Here is a 22,556-nt window from a genome sequence, read left to right on the forward strand (position 1 = left end):
TCTTTTGTTTTGGGGGGTAAAAATAAATGAAATAGAGCTAAGTAAGCACAGGCAAAATCCTAGAGGAAAACCTGGTTCAGTCTGCTTTCCAACAGACACCGGGAGACAAATTCAACTTTTAGCAGGATAATAACCTAAAACACAAGGCCAAATATACACTGAAGTTGCTTACCAAGACAACATTGTATGTTCCTAAGTGGCCTAGTTACAGTTTTGACTTAAATCAGTTTAAAATGGCTGTCTAGCAAGGATCAACAACCAATTCTACAGAGCTTGAATAATATGAAAAAGAATAGTAGGTGTTTAAAGCTTTTAGAGAGCATTTAGCATTTAGTGTGAATGCTTATATACATTAGATACTTATGTATTTAATTTTCGGGGTTTTTCTCACTTTGTCATTATGGGGTATTGTGTGTAGATGGGTGAGGAAAACGATCTACTTCATCTATTTTAAATTCAGGCTGTAACACAACAAAATGTGGAATAAGTCTCGGGGTACGTTTAGAACAATTATTGTGTGGATTTGGCACTATCTTCCTCCTCCCATGGCCCTCGTGCCATTGGCTGAGAGACGTGATGTCACAGAGGGGACTGCCCTATAAATGCACTCTCTTCACACACAGCCAGCAGACCATGCTGAGAACCAGCTTCACTGCAGTGACAGAGCTATCATAGACTCCAAAGCTCTAGAATACTACAGACACTGTGAACAGCTCAAAGGATCACATCTCATCGTCTCTCACCATGTGCAGAGGACTGGAATCGCTGCCTACCACATGTCTGGAGAGGTATGTCTTGCCTTAATAATCTGTACGTTTTATCCCATCACAGTATATGTCACTGGATTTACATTTTGGATTTACATTGATGGGAATTATTACACAGCTACTTCATTGGGAAATTGGATGATCAGTTGTAAGTTAGGTGTGAATGATTGCATCAATCTAATGTAAATGTTTTTCTCTTATTTTCTCAGGGCAAAGGAACTCAAAGCTCTCTTTGGAGGTTTTCTACAGAAGCCAGATCTGAGCATCATCGGTCACTCACACAAAACTGACAAACTAAGGTCAGATATTCTAAAAAAGAATACTCTATGTCTACACAGATTTTTGTTGCATTGGAAATGAAGGAGACCATGCAAAGTCAATACTAAGTTATTTTGTAATGACCGGATGAACTAACCTGATGCTTTTTTATCAACAGGTTAAATAAGAGCGAACCATTAAAATGGAAGGAGTCGTTTGAGAACCTGCTGTCCAACCAAAGTAAGTCTGACTCTTGCTATGAGTTATCATACTTTAATTAGTCATACTACACAAACTTACAAGTACATATTGTACACATGTGTATTGCAAACGTGGATAGGAAAAGCCATGTAGCTGATGCTCCACATAGCCAGAATGCATTCCCCAAAACAGCAGTAGCCGGATTCACTCATAACATATCCAAATATATTGTTTTATATATACACTATAGGAAAAGCTGCTTGCTTCCACATCACAAATGGACACAGTTAAAAGTGAATTGAAGTTGTGACATGCTACAATAAATTCACAGATGCTAATGTGACAATTCTCACCTTCTCTTTTCCAGATGGACTGTGCTTGTTCCGTGCTTTCCTGGTGTCGGAGTTTAGCGAGGAGAACATAGCTTTCTACCTGGCCTGTGAAGACTACAGGATAACCAAGCCCTCCTCAAAGCTATCAGCTACAGCTAAGAAGATCTATGAGGAGTTTGTCTGCAGTGACGCACCAAGAGAGGTAACTATCAATATATATATACAATTCATCAATTATATCTACATACAGAGTATGTTTGTAGAGGAATCCGTAGATTGGATATACGCTACATAAACACATGCACACACACACAAAATAATATACTCATTGTGCACAAACAATACCCAATAAGACATTGTTTCAAGTAAAACACATAGTAATAAAATTTCCCATCCTCTTCCCCCAGGTCAACCTCGACCATGAGACCAAAGCCATCACCAAGAAGAATCTGGAACACCCCAGCCAGTCCTGTTTCAGCCTGGCCCAGGAGAAGATCTATGCCCTGATGGAGAAAGACTGCTACCCTCGCTTCCTCAAGTCCACCACCTACCTGGAGATCAGTCGGCAGGTCAAATCCGGTTAAGAGCAGTTATGGCTTGTTAAGACTGGTTAAGGCTGGTTGATGCTTGTTAAGACTGGTTAAGGCCAAACTGCAGGTGGTGAATGAGACACAAGGAAGAAGTCCATGGGAGACATGCTGAAAAGGACACACTGGAAACCAGGTGGTCTCACTAGGGTCCTCCTCAGTGGAGGAAGGGTCCTGTGCTGCTGGGTCAGAAGTATGGAGGGGGGGACTGAAGATGTATACTAGATTGAACTGGAAGTCAGTCGGAAGTTGAGACTGGAAATCTTGTCTGTGGCCTGAAGGCCGCTCACTGTGAAGATTGAAGTATCGAAGTCTGTAAAAGAGGTCTGTGAAGATTGAGGTATCGAAGTCTGTAAAAGGTGAACATGTGTCTTGAGGTCAAAGACACATCAAGAAGTTGATGTTCATGGCGTTTGAGCAGAAAGAAGAATGTGATGGAAAAGGACTGCTTTGCACAATCACTGAGAATCTGTTATAGTTTTGTATTGTCTGATGCCTGTCTATTTATTAGCAGTAATTCTGTTATAGATATGTTATTGAAATGTTTGTACTGTAGAGTGCACTGTACAGCACTGTCCTGTACCATTCCACAACATTTTTTATATTTATGTGTACTTTTTTTTATACCCAGAACTCCTTATGTGAGAGGAAATTATTTGAATAAAATCGGAACTATATTAAACAACATGATAGGAAGTTTTTACTCTATTCATTTTCTTTACCAGATCAAAAACCACAGCAATTATCAGATCCAGCTTTCTTATATGTTCAACATTCAATAAGATGACACATGAAACATACAAAGATCTCCGTACATTGAAAGGGAAAGGCGACAGAGGATTAAAAAAAATGACTCTATGAAAAGATAATCACCACCCACTGCTACCCCCTGGGCACACACTGGTAGAATCAATGTTGTTTCAAAGTCATTTCAATGAAATTACGTTGAACCAACGTGGAATAGACGTTGAATTTACATCTGTGCCCATTGGGCACTGACCGTGCACCATAGACTCAAATCAAATCAAAAATCAAATGTATTTATATAGCCCTTCTTACATCAGCTGATATCTCAAAGTGCTGTACAGAAACCCAGCCTAAAACCCCAAACAGCAAGCAATGCAGCAAGCAATTAGACTCCTATCTAATTGGGATGAACCCCTTGCCTCCGAGTCGCAGGGCTCTTGTGTATGTGGGGGGTAGACTGAAGGAACGTCTGGAATAGCGAATTCTCCACTACACTCTGCCTCCGAGGTGTTTTCCCTGTATGCAGCTGCCGAGAGCGTGGGCTGGCCGTGGTCTCCATGGAGACTAGCGATCACCCATTATACACCTCTTCAGGTTTGCTTACCTCAGCTCGCCCACGAGTGAACTGCTCAGAGCCATGGTGACTCACATCACATACCCTCCTTCTCTTCCACCACTTCACCCTCCTTCTCTTCCACCACTTCTCCCTCCCTCTCTTCCCACTCTCCTCCCTCCCTGTCTTCCCCCCTCTCCTCCCACACAGCAATAAGATTTTCAGCCCGGGCCTAATATTCTAAAAGTTTATGGTTTACGCAACATTGTAACCTACGTTTGAGACGAACGCTTGGCGGTGGCTGTGTGAGAAGCGCGCCGTTATGTCTCACACAACTTTCTATGATCTCTCTACTCTGATAGACATGAACCTGCAACTCTCATCTCTCCAGTGTTGCACTTCATCATGTATTTCCTTCATAGCCACGCGAAGGGTTCTGAACGACCTGCAGCCCCCGTTACATTGAAATACATTTGCCAAAGTTATACCATTAATGCTGTCTGTTCAGAGAGAAATGCCATCATTCAGAGTAGCCTACTACACCGCGAGAAGGCTTGTAGTTTAGCGACAGAGGATCAATAGCTGGTGATTGCAGTCCAATAACAAGGAATAGCCTACAGTCGGGAACGCGCGGCAAATATGTCAGTGAATAAACAAACAGCACGCAGACAAAACAGGCATTTCGCAATATTTCAAATCCAATTGAGGGAAAACACAGGTTGGAAAGCGAATGGCTCCTGCTAAAAAGAGAAGACTCTGTGTTGTAGGCTACCAAAATATTTGATCAACTTCCAAATATTGTTTTACAAAAGAGAGATAGGCTTTTGGCACGAGCACATCGGCCATCACCAGTGAGTGATCTGTGCATCATTGGGTGAGTCAGTGAAACTGGAAAGCATTTTTAGGACTATCATTTCCTCCTCATATTGTAAGAACGCAATATATCTTCACACACATCTTTAAAAAAGATTCTGGCAAAGACTCAAGTCATGTAGAATGGTAGAATTGCATGAAATGTGTTTATAAAAGGCCAACATTTTCCTGGACATTATGCTACTAAACGTTTCCCATGTGTGCCACCTCTATAACTGCCTCTACTCTACTGTTCTGAGCCTCTACTCTACTGTTCTGTGCCTCTATGCTACTGCTCTGTGCCTCTACTCTACTGCTCTGTGCCTCTACTCTACTGCTCTGTGCCTCTATGCTACTGCTCTGTGCCTCTATGCTACTACTCTGTGCCTCTACTCTACTGCTCTGTGCCTCTATGCTACTACTCTGTGCCTCTACTCTACTGCTCTGTGCCTCTACTCTACTGCTCTGTGCCTCTATGCTACTACTCTGTGCCTCTACTCTACTGCTCTGTGCCTCTATGCTACTACTCTGTGCCTCTACTCTACTGCTCTGTGCCTCTATGCTACTACTCTGTGCCTCTATGCTACTACTCTGTGCCTCTACTCTACTGCTCTGTGCCTCTACTCTACTGCTCTGTGCCTCTATGCTACTGCTCTGTGCCTCTACTCTACTACTCTGTGCCTCTACTCTACTGCTCTGTGCCTCTACTCTACTGCTCTGTGCCTCTATGCTACTACTCTGTGCCTCTACTCTACTGCTCTGTGCCTCTACTCTACTGCTCTGTGCCTCTATGCTACTGCTCTGTGCCTCTACTCTACTACTCTGTGCCTCTACTCTACTGCTCTGTGCCTCTACTCTACTGCTCTGTGCCTCTATGCTACTACTCTGTGCCTCTACTCTACTGCTCTGTGCCTCTATGCTACTGCTCTGTGCCTCTACTCTACTGCTCTGTGCCTCTACTCTACTGCTCTGTGCCTCTATGCTACTACTCTGTGCCTCTATGCTACTACTCTGTGCCTCTACTCTACTGCTCTGTGCCTCTACTCTACTACTCTGTGCCTCTACTCTACTGCTCTGTGCCTCTACTCTACTGCTCTGTGCCTCTATGCTACTGCTCTGTGCCTCTACTCTACTGCTCTGTGCCTCTACTCTACTGCTCTGTGCCTCTATGCTACTACTCTGTGCCTCTACTCTACTGCTCTGTGCCTCTATGCTACTGCTCTGTGCCTCTACTCTACTACTCTGTGCCTCTATGCTACTACTCTGTGCCTCTACTCTACTGCTCTGTGCCTCTATGCTACTGCTCTGTGCCTCTACTCTACTGCTCTGTGCCTCTATGCTACTGCTCTGTGCCTCTACTCTACTACTCTGTGCCTCTATGCTACTACTCTGTGCCTCTACTCTACTGCTCTGTGCCTCTATGCTACTACTCTGTGCCTCTACTCTACTGCTCTGTGCCTCTATGCTACTACTCTGTGCCTCTACTCTACTACTCTGTGCCTCTACTCTACTGCTCTGTGCCTCTATGCTACTGCTCTGTGCCTCTATGCTACTACTCTGTGCCTCTACTCTACTGCTCTGTGCCTCTACTCTACTGCTCTGTGCCTCTATGCTACTACTCTGTGCCTCTACTCTACTGCTCTGTGCCTCTATGCTACTACTCTGTGCCTCTATGCTACTACTCTGTGCCTCTACTCTACTGCTCTGTGCCTCTACTCTACTACTCTGTGCCTCTATGCAAATGTGATGAAATGCTTTAGTATAAAGGCTGTATTTGTTATGCGTTCCACTACCTCAGAACTCGCCAGGTCATCCCACTCTCGCGCTCACTTTTTGTTCCGGCTCCTCCCAATTTACACATTAAGCACTCGGTAATCCTTTATTTTAATGGTAAGTCTCTATTTTTAAACTGGGTAAATCAAGATGTAGCCGAGACCTATTCACAATACAGGTGAATGCATATTCAATAGGACTGTGTGCATACACTGAGTTGTTGAGATTGTTTTGGCTGATTTCACGAGGCTACAGATGAAAAACAATCTGTTTACCTTCCATTTGGGACTTATTTTATTTTACTGATTAACATTTGCAAAGAAGCAATCTCTTCTTTTTTTTAAGTGTGCGCTGACTCTTTAAGACCCATGATGTCATTCACACACAAAGTCTGTTCGAGACTCGAGCAAAGATGATCTCTTGACTGGGAGAGACACTAGTCGAGTCGGGGGAGACGAAGTGAATGAATAGCGTTTTTCGTGACAATCAGCAATATTTTTGCATTATGGTTTGCATCATCACAAATAAGCTACTGGGGTAGTGAATTGATGTTGGCTTCCGCTGTAAGCTAGCAAGGAAATTAGCCTACAAGCTGGAAGCTACCGGTATCTTGCATTTTAGGCTAGTGTTCTAGCCTGTACTGGACATTGTTTTGGGAACACTAATAATCAGTTGCAACATTTCTACAGCCGTGTTACATTATTAAAGTGTGTTAACTTCTGTGCAGCATAAGTGGCGATGCAGCCCAGACTCCCAGGTAGTTTGCTGGTTCCTCATGGCAGGCTAGAGCTAGCAATGAGGAAGTGGAGCAGACAGCCATGGTGCACCCGCTCTATCGAGACATCGGCTGCGCTGATAGACAGATTTGGTCCTCTCTGAATTAGTGGACAACGTGAGACACATTCTAGTGCAGAACCGTTTTTCTTGTTCTAGTATGGGAAAAGTACAGAAGTGTCGGGTGTACCGTGCAACACTAGTATGGGAAAAGTACAGAAGTGTCGGGTGTACCGTGCAACACTAGTATGGGAAAAGTACAGAAGTGTCGGTGTACCGTGCAACACTAGTATGGGAAAAGTACAGAAGTGTCGGGTGTACCGTGCAACACTAGTATGGGAAAAGTACAGAAGTGTCGGTGTACCGTGCAACACTAGTATGTTTACAGTTCATAGTATTCCAATGAAAAAATGATTGATTGATTGATTAAATGGTTCCTCTCACTTGATTTTACAGGGAAAACCCATATTTAGCTAGTATGAGGGTCAAACAGTATGTTTAGCGTTCATCTTGGTTGACTGATTACAGCTACTGTGTCTTGGTCAAAGGCCTTGACATTCTAAAAGCATCATTTTTTGGACAAATCACTCACTCAACCGTAAACCTCATCTCAACTGGATCTATTATTGAATAATGTGTTTAATTGAGCAAGTTGAAGAGACTTAACTGCTGGGTGCCACCCTAGATAGCAAGCTATCATGGTCAAAACTGGAGACTCATATCTCCCTCACTAGCTTTAAGCACCAGCTGTCAGAGCAGCTCACAGATCACTGCACCTGTACATAGCCCACCTGTAATTAGCCCATCTATCTACCTACCTCATCCCCATACGGTATTTATTTCTTTATCTTGCTCCTTTGCACCCCAGTATCTCTACTTGCACATTCATCTTCTGCACATCTACCATTCCAGTGTTTTAAATGCTATATTGTAATTACTTCGCCACCATGGCCTATTTATTGCCTTAACTCCCTTATCTTACCTAATTTGCAGTCACTGTATATAGACTTTTTGTTTTCTTTTGTTCTACTGTATTACTGACTGTATGTTTGTTTATTCCATGTGTAACTCTGTGTTGTTGTATGCGTCGAATTGCTATGCTTTATCTTGGCCAGGTCACAGTTGTAAATGAGAACTTGTTCTCAACTAGCCTACCTGGTTAAATAAAGGTGAAATTAAAAAAACATATAAGCTCAATGGTTACTAAAATGGGAAAAGGTGTTGCTTTGCTTTCTTGATATCCCAGTCAACCAGACAGGTCCTAGTTTTGTCTCACCTGGACTACTGTCCAGTTGTGTAGTCAGGTGCGGCAAAGAAGGACATAGACAAATTGCAGTTGGTCCAAAACAGAGCAGCACGTTTTGCACTTAAATGTACACTGAGGGTGAATGTCAGTAACATGCATGTCAATCTCTCCTGGCTCAAAGTGGGAGGGGAGATTGATTGCATCACTATAGGTCTTTGTGTGAGATGTTGATGTGTTAAAGGTAACGATTGTCTGTTCAAGCTGTTCAGACATTCATCGGTATCACACAAGACATGTAACCACTGGTCTCTTCACAGTCCTCGGGTCCACAACAGAGGCTGGGAAGCTCACAGCATTAAATGGAACCATGACTAAATGGAACTCTTTGCCACCCCTGGTAAATCAACATAGCAATAAAACCAGATAAAAGAGCACCTTATGGCACGACGGGGACTGTGAAGAGACAGACAGTTTTATGTATTTTGTATTGTATTATGTAGGGCTGAGCAGTATACCCGTATTTTACAATATACCGGTATTGCTGCACGGACCGGTTTGAGTTTTTCTATAAGGGTATTTGAATGTTTGGTTTGTTAAATGTGATACACTGTGTGTAATGTCCATTTTTATAGTTTACTTTGCTACTTGAGTCATCTCTTTCCGCTCTCTCTCTCTCCATGCGACTTTCTACACAAACCTGGCACCACCCGCTGTTACTCAAGGAGCGCGTTTGTTGTTCCTCGACCCCGAGACTCTTGCGTTCATTCTACATGGTCATGCAGCACATGCAACACGATGCTGTTTTCACTTTGCTTGTTAATAGAGATCCACTAGCGTTCTATAATTACACTATTTGTAGTTTCTGTTTCTTACATCTGCAAACAGCTAGATTGTCTTTTCTTAGCAAGTTGGGCCTAAATCGTGTTAGCCGATAATGCTAATTGCTAGTTAGTTTGCTCTGTACTGAGTCAGAGCAAATGTAATTAGCTATACAGCCTGTTAATACCAGTGATGGTGTAGACCTAAATCAGCATGTTGTTTGTGCAACAGTATCTTCTAAATCAAAGAGGCATACATGAAGCATGAATATGTTATCTACATGAAGTAGCTAAGAGAAAACATTTAATGTACGCAAAGATTATAGGGTCCCCACGGAAACACTGATCAACACTTTGGTCCCTACCCTGTCACAGTAACTCCACCCTGGCATTTTCATTCGTTGTCATGTCAAACAATACTGTATTCAAATTGTCCACTATTATATTCTAACTATAGAATTAGAATATTCATTATATTTCCATGATTCTGACAGTTCACCCAAGTCTTTTGCTCTAAATTGCAAGTCAAATCACAGTTGCAACATTTGGTAAAAAATGTGTCTTAGATTGTTTGCCTATATTGTGCAGCCATAAGTGGCAGTGTGGAAATGATCTCAAACGAGTGCAGGAAATGCAGAAATTGATGAAAATGCTGCATTTTCTGGAGGGTTGACCCATTGAAATCACTTAGAATGTATGTGTTGCCACCGTATGGTCACACACTACTCATAAAGCAAATGTAGCACTTCTTTATTAAAAAAACAAATGCAGTCATACCGTCCAATTTCTTTAAAATACCGTGATATGAAATTTTGCCATGTCGACCAGCTCTAGTATTATGTATGGGATACATGGTTAGGATACGACTTTAATATGTGGTTGTCTTGCATGGCTATCTCCAGATGAATGCACTAGCTGTGGGTTGCTCTGGATGGGAGCGTCTGCTGAGTGGCTCAATGTAAATGTAGTGCTGTATATTGATGTATTTTATTTATGTTGTTTCATGTTTGGACCCCAGGAAGAGTTGCTGCTGCCCGGCAGCAGCTAATTGGGGATCCTAATAAATACAAAAAAATCCCCTACTAGAAAGTTCCCCAAATGTATTTCCACGAAGATCCACCTAGACTGAGGGCCATTCCAATGACCTTCAACCCATTCAGCAGATACTCTAAACCACGTGTCTAACCTAATTGTCCTTTAGTCAGACATAGACCAGAAGGAAGTAGCCGTGACTCACTTGTGGGTCTCAGACCACCATTTATCAAACACTGCCCTTAGTGTCCCTCTTATTGTGACCAAGAGGATGTATCACTCACTACGCCATCCCCAAGGGAATAATTACTGATTTCAGCTACTGGAAGAACCTCCCTCTTACAGTATTAAACTCGTTACCACTACTCTGGAGAGAAGTCAACTATGTCTTTCCAGGGTAACAGTAATACAGTAGTAATAGTGATTCCTTTGAGTAGCCTACTCTAACTCTCTGCCTCATTGTGGTGAGATGGATGGGAAAGAAATGCACTTTTCAATACTAGTTCACTGCAACTACGCAAACCGTTTATGATCCGTTTCTAAATAAGTGACTAATCGCATTTTTCTTCAGAGTTTTTATTCTTGGATTGGTTTTCCACGTTAGCATCATTCTCAGCACTAAGCTGTGAATAGCCTCGTAATGTGAAGGATTCATGGTCCAATTTGGAATTGTTTACGAAACCGTTTCTTGGAGCTTCATGGGTAGGGCCAGGAGTGTTTCCCTGACCACGTGACCGGACCAAGTAAAACTCTGGGCCCATGTTGGAGGTTTAGAGAGAGTCCTCGGGCAATGGGGATAGGAGTTTTTCCTGGTCAAGAAAACATGAGTTCCCTGTACAGAATCGTATAGATCTGATTACTACTGATTCCCTGATAAACATTACTTAGCATTAAAAAAGACCATCTCTGTCACGACTTCGACCGAGGCAGGCTCTCCTTCCCGTTCGGGTGGCGTTCGGCGGTCGTCGTCACCGGCCTATTAGCTGCCACTGATCCTTTTCTCCCCCTCCCTATGTGTTTATTGGGTTCACCTGTTTTGTATTAGGGTTAATTAGTTGGGCTTATTAGTCAGCCGGCCCGCACGTTTCTTTGTGCGGGATTGTTTGTTTGTAAGTAGTGGTGTTGGTTTTGTGCTACGTGTTTACTGGACTGTGTTCGTTTCCCCCGTGTCTGGGGTTGGTTAAGAAGTATACCCAGTGTGTTAGTAGGGTGGCCTAGTTTGTCCGTGTTCATTAAAGAACATTTGTATTTGCACCTGCTGTTTCCTGCGCTTTGACTTCACACTCCGACACCCAGGCCTTACAATCTCCATTCTATCTCGCCTTCTTCTTCTGATACTGTGTGGGAGTTGTGGGAGAAGACATCCCTTTGGGGACCTGTGAGAAATAAATAAACCACAGAGAGATCAGCTGCCAAGACTGTGATTTCTGAGATTTCAAAATAAAAGCTTACTCATGAAAAACATCCAACGTTAGACCAATTCACTGAGACACAGCGGACCAATTGGATTTTATTTTATTTTGATTTATTTGAAGAAAAGTCCAACCTATGTTGGAACATTGACTTAGATTTTATTTGATGAAATGGTTTCAAATCCACCCACAGACACACAGACAGACAGACAGACAGACAGATAGATAAACATCTTGTGTTATGTGCGTATTCTTTTACCAGGTACAGATGGAATGTCTACCAATTGCATGCCCATCTTTTTGTGAGAAATTACACTGGTCACTCATAACATTTATAAAGTATATATATAGCGATCACTTTAGATTAGGGACTTCAAAAATACTTTACTAATGATTAGTAGATGGTTTATAAATGTGAGAGTAATGATTAATAAATGGTGAACACAATCTATAAAAGCCTTATAACGGTTTTATAACGGTCCTTTAAAATAAAGTGTTACATATCGTGGACTTTGAGGAGTTGCCAGTAAATCTGAAGCAGGTACACGGAACAAAAGAGTAACAAGCCCATTATAGTAAGGGCTTGATCGGTACAAATCAGACACAATGGACATGTTTAATAAATAGCTGGCTTACAAGTGGTGCTTCATATGATTTCACCCTTCCCTTTAAGAAAAACATGATGTATTTGATGTGGGAAGAGCTGTTGAAAACACAGACCCATCATGGTAACCAGGTTACTAGGGGAACCAAGCCGATTGTAAGAAAAGTCTGTGTTTTGCTATAAACAGTCCCTATCAAAAGGGATAATCAATGTTTAATGTTTGCCTCATTACTGAATATGTAGCGCTGGTTGCCTCTGCTCTGGCGTCTGATTGTAATTATGTTCACATTACTCACAGTATGACATTTACATTTGGAGGGTGATTGCTCCCCCCCAAGGCTTAAATTGACTTACTGGAATGAGCATAGGTTCCAGAAGGTAGTCAGGTCCTGGAAATGTGTTGGATTATCCTTGAAATACATGTTCAAAATAATACTCATAATATACTTGAAATAATCATATGAAAGATAATTTACTTAAATTGTTAAAATTACAGCCCCAGAGGTTTGCAACGAGTTCTTATCACGTTATAAATGTGTATTCAAACTCTGGAAATAGTGTTTGTCATTGAGTGTTCATGGATTTTTTTATTTTATGGATTATATTTAGGCACACTCGCAGGACTCTACACGCTCACACACACTGTCACTCCAACACACACACACACACACAACATGCACACACATTTATACTTACTCTACACACTCAAAAACAATCATAATACACTGCTGCTACTCTGTTTATCATATATCCTGATGCCTAGTCACCTTACCCCTATACATATCTACCTCATTGTACATATGGGATTGGAACTGACCCTGTATATAACTTCTTACTTTCTTGTGTTCTTCTTATTTCCTATTCTTATTTTTGTTCTATCTTGTTTTTAGTGCTACATTGATATTGATTGCTGCGTTGTTGGGGTTAGAGCTGCAATAAAGGCATATCACTGTACTTTCACTGTACTCACGTGAAAATTAAGGGTTGGCTGTAGCAGTGAAGGAAGGGTTGGCTGTAGCAGTGAAGGACGGGTTGGCTGTAGCAGTGAAGGAAGGGTTGGCTGTAGCAGTGAGGGAAGGGTTGGCTGTAGGAGTGAAGGAAGAGTTGGCTGTAGCAGTGAAGGAAGGGTTGGCTGTAGCAGTGAAGGAAGGGTTGGCTGTAGCAGTGAAGGAAGGGTTGGCTGTAGCAGTGAAGGAAGGGTTGGCTGTAGCAGTGAAGGAAGGGTTCCTTTAGCATTGAGGGAAGGGTTCCTGTAGCATTGAAAGAAGGGTTGGTTGTAGCATTGATGGAAGTGTTGGCTGTAGCAGTGAGGGAAGGGTTGGCTGTAGTAGTGAAGGAATGGTTGGCTGTAGCAGTGAGGGAAGGGTTGGCTGTAGCATTGAGGGAAGGGTTGGCTGTAGCATTGAGGGAAGGGTTGGCTGTAGCAGTGAGGGAAGGGTTGGCTGTAACATTGATGGAAGGGTTGGCTGTAACATTGAGGGAAGGGTTGGCTGTAACATTGATGGAAGGGTTGGCTGTAACATTGAGGGAAGGGTTGGCTGTAACATTGATGGAAGGGTTGGCTGTAACATTGAGGGAAGGGTTAGCTGTAACATTGATGGAAGGGTTGGCTGTAACATTGAGGGAAGGGTTGGCTGTAGCATTGAGGGAAGGGTTAAATTCAGTTGAAATATATGTCATGCAGTTTTTGTGTTTACGACAAGGGTGGACATGAAAATGAAATATCTTTGTGAACATCTCATAGTTAACGTGTTTTAATAAAACGTACAACACTAAATCAGAGCAAGTTATGTTTTTAAAGGATTTTGTGACATATTGCGTGGCCAGATCCCAGAGGGTGAATGACCCCCTACATGGGTTCATGTCCTTTGGGATATAACTAATGTGATATCAACATGAGCCACACAGATGTCTCTTCTCTCTAACTCTGTGAACCTTCAGCTGGACTTCCAACACACTGTCTGATTGGCTGGCCCGTCTCCTCTTCTTTAGGCTCTTGGCCAATAAGCTGTCTCTATATAGCATTACATTCTTGTAGGCGACAGCAAAACTTGAGGACAGACCTTTTCACAGTGATTCTACAGACAAACTAATAGTGTTAGGCATAGAGAATGTGTAAAGGGTTTGCAGTCTTACAGCAAACATGTCTTGAGAGGTGAGTGCAGTTTTATATGAACATTCTGTCCAGATAGTATATATTCTGAATGAATGTTCACCTTGTAGGCTATGTCAATACATACTCCATCTCTTTCCGATACAACAGTTTAATCTTAGGGCTCTGTTTGATTGATTATTTGTTAATTCTATGTAGGTTTTTGCCTCTCTGCAGTGCGTTTGCTTTACATGGTGCTCGATCACCATCTTTAAAATCATGCCAACAGTTTAACACTTAAACCCTGTTTAGTTGTTTAACTGTTCTTTTACACTTTTTTAACACTTGTTGTTTAACACTTGTTTAAAGCTTTAACACTTGTTCTCCTGACTCCTAATGTTTGCCTGGAAATATACAGTATATCTGTTCTTATCAAATGTTCCCTATTCACTTTTTAGAATATTTTTTTGTGTTGAGAATCTGCTTACTAAGACTGATCTGAGTGATTCTGATTCAAACGTCAGACAATAAATGACTCTTTGAGTGGATGGTATGCCAGATTGTCACATTCTCCGTATTCTTCTAGAGCTAAACATATCAAGGTGAAGTTTGGTACCCTGCTCCAGAGGCCAGACCATGAACACACTGAGGATGTCATCCCCTTTCAGAAGAAACCTGAGAAGGTCATCCCTCTTCAGAAGAAACCTGAGAGATGTCTGGAGACACCTCAAAAGTATGACAGGTAATGGAGAAACTTTCAGAATAAGTCATTGGCCATGTTCGATATCTGTCTTACCTATATTTCTTACATACTGTGTACTAATTGTACTGCGAACATATAAACATCAGGTTGTTATTTTACCTGATCGGTGTGGTCAGCATTTAACTGCACACTTTTGTCCACTCTAAAATAATTCCAAACAGTGCACTGTGCACCCGCCATTTTCAGCCAGTCATCTCTGCCTTATGCAACATTTCAGTGTTCAAAATTGAACCACACCGCATTCTAGAGCAACATTTTTAAGTCTATTTGCTATTTTTTCATGCCTCTGAAAGACAGAAATTATAAATGATGGTGTGATAGCCTACATTTTTTTGCCATCTTTTTTTTTGCAATAATTGTAATTATTCTGATAGGCTCATGTTTTACCGGTGTGGCATACCCCCAATATGTATTTTTCTGGGACTCAGTACCAGCTAACTTTTACCCCTGGTCACAATGATAAAATGTAAACACAACTGGAGGCACCTCCTCATATTTGGAGACGGGACGACAGCTTCACGATAGCTAGCGAAAGAGTGTAGAAAACTTTGGTAACTAATTGTAAATAACTTTAGGTGGCTAGCTAAGCATCTTTTGCTTGTCTACCCATCCACATCCCTCTGGCCAAACGTCATGCCCACTAACTTCTCTTCTCCACAATGATGTATGGAGCGATCGATAGAGCAGCGAAATTCAATTCAGGATGAGACGTCTGGCAAAAGCATTTTGGCTGTGGAGCAAAGCAATTCACTTACAATTAATTAGCAACCGCACCACTCTTTGATAGCAAATGTGACCCAAAACAGCAAGGTGTCTCCAGAAATGAGGTGTCTCCAGAAATGAGGTGTCTCCAGAAATGTTTACTTTTTGATGTTCTATGACATCTTCACTTTGCAGATTGTTATTCTGATATTGAAGCTTAAAATGTTTTTGCCAACATGATGTTTATACACTATATATACACAAAAGTATGTGGACACCCCTTCAAATTATTGAATTCGGCTATTACAGCCACACCCGTTGCTGACAGGTGTATAAAATTGAGAACACAGCCATGCAATCTCCATAGATTTGATCTTAGTCCTGTATTGACGCTTTGCCTGTTTGATGGTTCGTCGGAGGCCATAGCGGGATTTCTTATAAGCTTCTGGGTTAGAGTCCCGCTCCTTGAATCCATGGCTTCTGGTTTGGGTATGTACGTACGGTCACTGTGGGGACGACGTCATCGATGAACTTATTGATGAAGCCAATGACTGATGTGGTGTACTCCTCAATGCCATCGGAGGAATCGCGGAACATATTCCAGTCTGTGCTAGCAAAACAGTCCTGCAGCTTAGCATCTGCTAAGGAGGATATAATTATGGTCCGATTTGCCAAATGGCAATTGTACATCGTCATGGTGACAGTAATACAGTTACGTTTGCAAAGATTGGTAAATTCTGAGTCAAAGTAAAGAGATGCACTTTGAGCGCACATCAGTGGAGAATACAACAGTAGCAGAATATTATGTTTGTTATAGAAGTCTTCTGTACTTGTTATTGCAGTTCATGGCATTAAGATCTAATCCGCATTTTGGGAAACAGCGCCATGTTCGCCCCCAGCGCCTTTGTTATTGTTTTTGTTTTGTTGATGTAGCGGAGGAGAAATGGAAGAGAGGAGCGCGGTAAGCATGGTAGAAAATCTGCCGTACATATTCTGCTGTTCTATGACGTGTGCAATGATGTCCGAGTGGAAAAATACAGTGTTTGTTGTTTGCAGTAATTTCTTTGTTATTATAATATCATAAACGGACAAGGCAGTTTCACCAATTATGTGAAATAATTTACCCACACGACCCAACCCTACAGAGACAATTAATATTGTAAAAGCTCAAATGTTGAATGAAATACCTGTCATTATATTTACAAATTCATGTTCTGCAGTGTTATGTTTCTACATTGTGAAAAAGCACATTTTCCATTGTGATACATTACTTTGGAAACTGTAGACTGTCTCTTTAAGAACGTATATGACAAAAAACTAAACTAATAAAAAATACATTTTGCTTTCAACCAAGCCTTAATTTAAGTTGCCAAAAATGAGGATGAACAGGATTTGCCTGAGTCATTTAAAGGTGCGAAGAGGATTTGCCTGAGTCATTTAAAGGTGCGAAGAGGATTTGCCTGAGTCATTTAAAGGTGCGAAGAGGATTTGCCTGAGTCATTTAAAGGGTGCAACACAAATAATTGTACACAAAAGGAGCCGAATTCTTTAGAAATTTGGCTGCTCTGGAAAAGATCTGATGTGATTGGTCAAAAGACCAATTTGTGGAAGAAATATCATAATTGGGCTGCCTAGTTCAACATACACGCACACGCACACACACCCACACGCTCACACACACCAGCAGCATACCACCCTGCGTCCCACTGCTGACTTGACTCTGAAGTTAATCAGGATCGGTCCCTGGATGAGAGATCAGATGCTGCTGGAAGTGGTGTTGGAGAGCCAGTAGGAGGCCCCCTTTCCTTTGGTCTAAAAAAAATATCCCAGGGCAGTGATTGGGGACATTGTCCTGTGTAGGGTGCTGTTTTTTGGATGGGACGTTAAACAGATGTCCTGACTTTCTGTGGTCACTAAAGATCCCATGGCACTTACCATAAGAGTAAGTGTGTTGACCTGGGGTCCTGGCTAAATTCCCATTCTGGCACTCATACAATCATGGCCACTTAGTCATCCCCAGCGTCCAATTGGCTCATTCATCCCCCTGTAACTATTCCCCAGACCATTGCTGTAAATGAGAATGTGTTCTCAGTCAACTTACCTGGTAAAACAAGACATGCAAACATAAAAACACATCTCTATTTTGTGGACATCCTTTATACAACACATAATAAAATATGTCTCTTTCAAGACCATCAAGAGCAGAAGCATGGCAGTGGGGGAAGGCCCTGGACAATGTACTGACCAACAGCTGTAAGTTTCAGCAGTCATACAATGGTTAAATATCAGTATTTTGACATATTCTAATGAGACTATGTTGCAGTTAATCATTGACTCTACTTTGGTAAACTTCAAATCAGATAACGTTTACTGTATTCCTCTTCCTCTCCCTAACAGATGGCCTGGCTACTTTCAGGGGCTTCCTGAGGTCAGAGTTCAGCGAGGAGAACATTGAGTTCTGGGTAGCCTGTGAGGACTACAAGAGGACCAGAGAAACAAGCAAAATGGCAGCCAAGGCTGAGAGGATTTATAAGGAGTTTATACAGACCGGAGCCCAGTGGGAGGTTTGTTATAATTCTTTTTTTTCCCAGGGTTGTGTTCGTTAGGCACCAAACTGAAGAAAATAGACTGAAATAGGGAGGACTATCTGGACTTGTCCAATAAGAAGCTGTCACGCGGGACTAGGTTGGCGAAAGAACCAGACGCAGAGAGAGAGAGCCGCTTGGGAAAAATATTCCTTATACTTTTTCTTAACAAAAACTGAATAAGCCCGAACATCCAGGGCGCAGAGAGAACACTTGCCAAACACCCAAAATACACACACATAACAAAAAACACTTGGAAAATTACAAAACAACAAAACGACGTAGACTGACCTAAAACATGAGAACTTACAAATGCACGAAGAACGCACGAAACAGGTACAGACTACAAACCAACGCTACAGTCCCGTGTGGTACGAACATACATACAGACACGGAAGACAACCACCCACAACAAACAATGTGAAACAACCTCCCTATATATGGTTCTCAATCAGAGGAAAACGTAAAACACCTGCCTCTGATTGAGAGCCATACAAGGTCAATTAAACCTGACACTTAACATAGAACAAACACAGACTGCCCACCCAGCTCACGTCCTGACCCACTAAACACAACTATACAAAAGGAAAACAAGGTCAGGAACGTGACAGAAGCGCTCGTTTGAAGTTTTCTGTTGTGTGCCCTAATGAACACAACCCTGTTTCTGATATATTGACATAGGGATGAAATGACAATGGGCATGATGTCAATCCTCGAGCGCAATTCACCAAATTAGATGAGGACTTTAGTTTTGAAACTCTGTCAATATTGGTCTGGTAAATATTGGTCACTGAACACGTGCCAGTCTCAAGTGTCACAAGGACATTGTGTTTGGGGAAGAATTGGCTTTTACTGGGTCGTTTTATGAATAGGATGTGTTTGGGCGAGAATTTGTTTTTACTGGGTCGTGTTATGAATAGGATGTGTTTGGGGGAGAATTGGTTTTTACTGGGTCGTGTAATGAATAGGATGTGTGTTTGCTGAGTAAAGAACTGAAACGAAAAGCTTCAAAGCATCTATTGATGTGCCAGACCAGGGAATTAGTATTTACACACATTACCTATAGTATTACACACCTGGCCCACTGCGTGAGGTTATACAAAGTACAGTGGTGCTAGACTGTACAAACATTACACAAATACTGTGTTTGTTTGAGAGGTATTACCATAGTAATCAGTCAAGGATAGTCCAATGGTAAGATTAGGTAGTCTTACTGTAGAAGAGTTACGATATGATGATCGATACGATACATTACTTTATTATACATTTTCATGTAATATTCATTACAGTGCAATTTCTTATTCTAAAACAATTCATGCTATTTACTGCATCTAGAAAAGGTACATTATCTTTACTGTACTCTGTGGTCAACTTACCTACATTTTGTCACGTCCTTATTGATCTAACATACCGAATACACGTCACATACACCCAAGCTCTGTAACATAGGATACACTGAAACCTTCTCATTATAAAAGGCACTATCCCTCAAGTAATTTGATTCTAATGCTCAGCTGACTCTCTGCCTCCAACAGGTGAACATTGACCACATCACCAAGGACGTAACAGTAAGGAACTTGGGCCGACTGACTCCTATGACCTTTGACCTAGCCCAGAGACAGGTCTTTGCCCTCATGGAGAAAGATTCATACAGGAGGTTCCTCAAATCCAACCAATACCAGGAGATTATACAGTAGAAACTCAAACACTGATTGGCTAGAGTCGTGTCATCAGACTGATTGGTTGATTGATTGATTGATTGACTTGATTTATCAATCATGTCATCGGACTGATTGGAGGGTTTGTTGGGTGAATGACTGATTTATTGATTGGTCTGTTAGTCATTTTTTGGAATCTGATATTTAAATTACACACTAGCATCTATTTACCTGAACCATTATTCAACTGATACAGTGTCTAAAGGAAATAAATATTACACGCAAAACATAATTTTAGCACTGCAATGTATAAATGAATACTTCAGAAGTATGAGTGCGTGTGTGTGTGTGTGTGTGTGTGTGTGTGTGTGTGTGTGTGTGTGTGTGTGTGTGTGTGTGTGTGTGTGTGTGTGTGTGTGTGTGTGTGGTTTGAGGAAGGATGGGGAGACAATGCAGTGACAACACAAGTTAACCTCTATTCACATAACTAGCTATGCACACCGCCAACAGATGATATAGTGAGGTCATCAGAGCTTTACCTGACATGCACCACACACCTCTCAAAATAGAAAGTGTCTTCATTCATTCATTCAATTAATTCAATCTGCAATAAAAAACCATGTCAAGCTATGTAACCTTTTCCAATCTGTATAATTTATTTCACTGTTGGACATCAGTGTGGTTGCTTCCCTAGCAACCGTGGCTTCTCTTAAACCTCGTGTTCATAACTCTTATCGCCATGGCTTTGAAAATAGGCCTGGTGTCTCGAGAAGGGGCTTTCAAGCTGAAGCAAAACTGTTATACTTTGGTTGAATATAGGTCAGCTAAAGAAAGAGGACTGAGAAAATTGCACCTTTTTCAGCTGCTCTTGCCTGTAATGATAAATAATACATGAGTACAGTCAGTACCCAGACTGAAGCATTGCAGAGGAACAACCTTTGTGTCAGATTAGGGATTTGAAGGTGTTGTACAAATGTTATGCTCTTGAGCACTTGCTCATGTCACTTGAGAAGGTTTTTTTTGGGGGGGGGGGGGGGGGGGGACTGACGCTGCACTCTGTTTAGTGAGGTGTATTGATGTTTCTGGCTACTCTCTGTGCCTTGGTTCAAATATTTATTTCAGACGTCATCCCAACTCAAAATAGTCAAACCTAATTTCCATCAAGACGTGGACATTTTGTCACTACTTATTGTGTCAAACTCTAAGTGAAATTAAAAAGTGGAACTATTGTCGTCAGACCATTCGGTAGAAAGAACCATCGAGACAATTTTCTGGTCAATTTGAAATGGTGCATTATGGGTGCACTGTGGGCAATTCCACGGTCACGGAGACTCCGATTTTTCACTTTCAATTGTATGCCAAACTAAAAACCATTGATTTGAAAGTTTAACAAATCATACAACTCTATGCACAATGACTACTTTGAACAATTGCCAAAGTCAAAAAGAAAAACGTACAGGGGAGAGTGTGGTAAATTGAGGAATCTTTTACATTCAGCATCACTCTGTCAAGGGAAATATAGTATTCTTTCTAACAAAGATATCTGCATATATTTCAGGATGATGTGAATCCCCGGAAATAATCAGAATTTATGTAAACATTAAAGTTTTGAAAGCATAGCTTGTCAAAAAAAAAGTGGTATCTTGGTACAATTCACCCCGGATCAAATCCAATTTTAAAGTTCCTCCAAAAGTTCTACAGCTACACCATCGAGAGCATCTTGACTGGCTGCATCACCGCTGGGTACGGCAACTGCAAGGCACCCGACTGCAAGGTGCTACAGAGGGTAGTGAGTACAGCCCAGTACATCACTGGGGCCGAGCTCCCTGCCATCCAGAACCTCTATACCAGGCGGTGTCAGTAGCAACCACCTGAGGATCTGTCTTTTACAGCCATCTATAAGTAATCATTTAATACAGTTAAAATGTTTACAAATTAGATGTGCTGAAACGAAAGCAACTTCCAAAAATGAACACTCAGATTATAGTGATATTATGTCTGATCTCAAAAAACTATGTAAAGTATATATAGAGGTGTAATCTAGAGCCAAACCTGTTGATTTCTTTTCCTAAATATTTGGTCAAATGATTAATTGTATGTATGGTTTCCTAGAAACAACTTATTAACCCACTCTCCCCTACTGAAAAACGGTGCCGATGCAAAGTTAGTATCTGCACAGTTTTTCCTGTAAATGTGTTTTTGTACAATTTTCTGTGGAAATTATTAATTAAAAGTAGTCATTGTGCATTAAGGTCTATGGTTTGTTAAACATTGAACATCAATGGTTTTTGTTTGTTATACATTTTAAAGTGAAAACTCTTGAGTCTCAGCGTAATCTGTTACCATGGAATTTCCCCCTATTTAATGAATCCGACATTTGTTATAATGTTGTTGAGGTTTGTCAACATGTCTAATACAGAGATCTAGCGCCATCCTCTGGACACTGAGAGAACAGGCCGGTATCAACTGATAAGCATCAGTTGCTTTTGCAAAAAGATATGCGGCATGACTCATGACCCATAAAGGACAATAACATCAACAAATGCTGTCATAACTAGAGTAGGGCCTACTGTAACAATAAGGTTTGTACCATGAAAATGCCACTCAAAGGAAGGGATGGATTGTCATTCACATTCGACAATTTTTTTGCATCTCAAAGTATTTCTAATATAAAATAGTTTTCTCCCAGACTTGTCTCTTGTGATGGACATTTCTCTTTGTGGTTACTGAGATAGAGACTTTTGAGGAGATGGGAAACTCCATTGGTATTAATTGCCCTGCGTCGTCAATGGGCCGTGCG

The 22,556-nt window shown here is 41.4% G+C and overlaps 2 protein-coding genes across 2 annotated transcripts; both read left to right on the top strand.

Moving 5' to 3' along the window:
- The first annotated feature begins 646 nt into the window (after positions 1 to 646).
- LOC120020035 (regulator of G-protein signaling 5-like) lies at positions 647 to 2,822 on the top strand. Its single transcript, XM_038963466.1, has 5 exons — positions 647 to 788; positions 977 to 1,066; positions 1,204 to 1,265; positions 1,594 to 1,760; positions 1,966 to 2,822. The coding sequence occupies exons 1-5, from the start codon at positions 745 to 747 to the stop codon at positions 2,140 to 2,142; spliced, it is 540 nt and encodes a 179-aa protein (XP_038819394.1). The 5' UTR covers positions 647 to 744; the 3' UTR covers positions 2,143 to 2,822.
- An 11,157-nt stretch (positions 2,823 to 13,979) lies between these two features.
- LOC120020625 (regulator of G-protein signaling 5-like) lies at positions 13,980 to 20,386 on the top strand. Its single transcript, XM_038964334.1, has 5 exons — positions 13,980 to 14,111; positions 14,635 to 14,790; positions 17,705 to 17,766; positions 17,911 to 18,077; positions 19,634 to 20,386. The coding sequence occupies exons 1-5, from the start codon at positions 14,068 to 14,070 to the stop codon at positions 19,793 to 19,795; spliced, it is 591 nt and encodes a 196-aa protein (XP_038820262.1). The 5' UTR covers positions 13,980 to 14,067; the 3' UTR covers positions 19,796 to 20,386.
- The last annotated feature ends 2,170 nt before the right edge of the window (positions 20,387 to 22,556 follow it).

The sequence above is a fragment of the Salvelinus namaycush genome, chromosome 25, assembly GCF_016432855.1.
Source record: "Salvelinus namaycush isolate Seneca chromosome 25, SaNama_1.0, whole genome shotgun sequence".
Lineage (NCBI taxonomy): Eukaryota > Metazoa > Chordata > Actinopteri > Salmoniformes > Salmonidae > Salvelinus > Salvelinus namaycush.

What these genes read in the sequence shown, in the direction of transcription:
- LOC120020035 (XM_038963466.1), top strand. Translation starts at nt 745, where the DNA reads ATGTGCAGAGGACTGGAATCGCTGCCTACCACATGTCTGGAGAG. An exon ending in CCTACCACATGTCTGGAGAG is followed by an intron (nt 789 to 976) that starts GTATGTCTTGCC and finishes TTATTTTCTCAG; the next exon opens with GGCAAAGGAACTCAAAGCTC. An exon ending in GCAGTGACGCACCAAGAGAG is followed by an intron (nt 1,761 to 1,965) that starts GTAACTATCAAT and finishes CTCTTCCCCCAG; the next exon opens with GTCAACCTCGACCATGAGAC.
- LOC120020625 (XM_038964334.1), top strand. Translation starts at nt 14,068, where the DNA reads ATGTGTAAAGGGTTTGCAGTCTTACAGCAAACATGTCTTGAGAG. An exon ending in ACACCTCAAAAGTATGACAG is followed by an intron (nt 14,791 to 17,704) that starts GTAATGGAGAAA and finishes GTCTCTTTCAAG; the next exon opens with ACCATCAAGAGCAGAAGCAT. An exon ending in CAATGTACTGACCAACAGCT is followed by an intron (nt 17,767 to 17,910) that starts GTAAGTTTCAGC and finishes TCTCCCTAACAG; the next exon opens with ATGGCCTGGCTACTTTCAGG.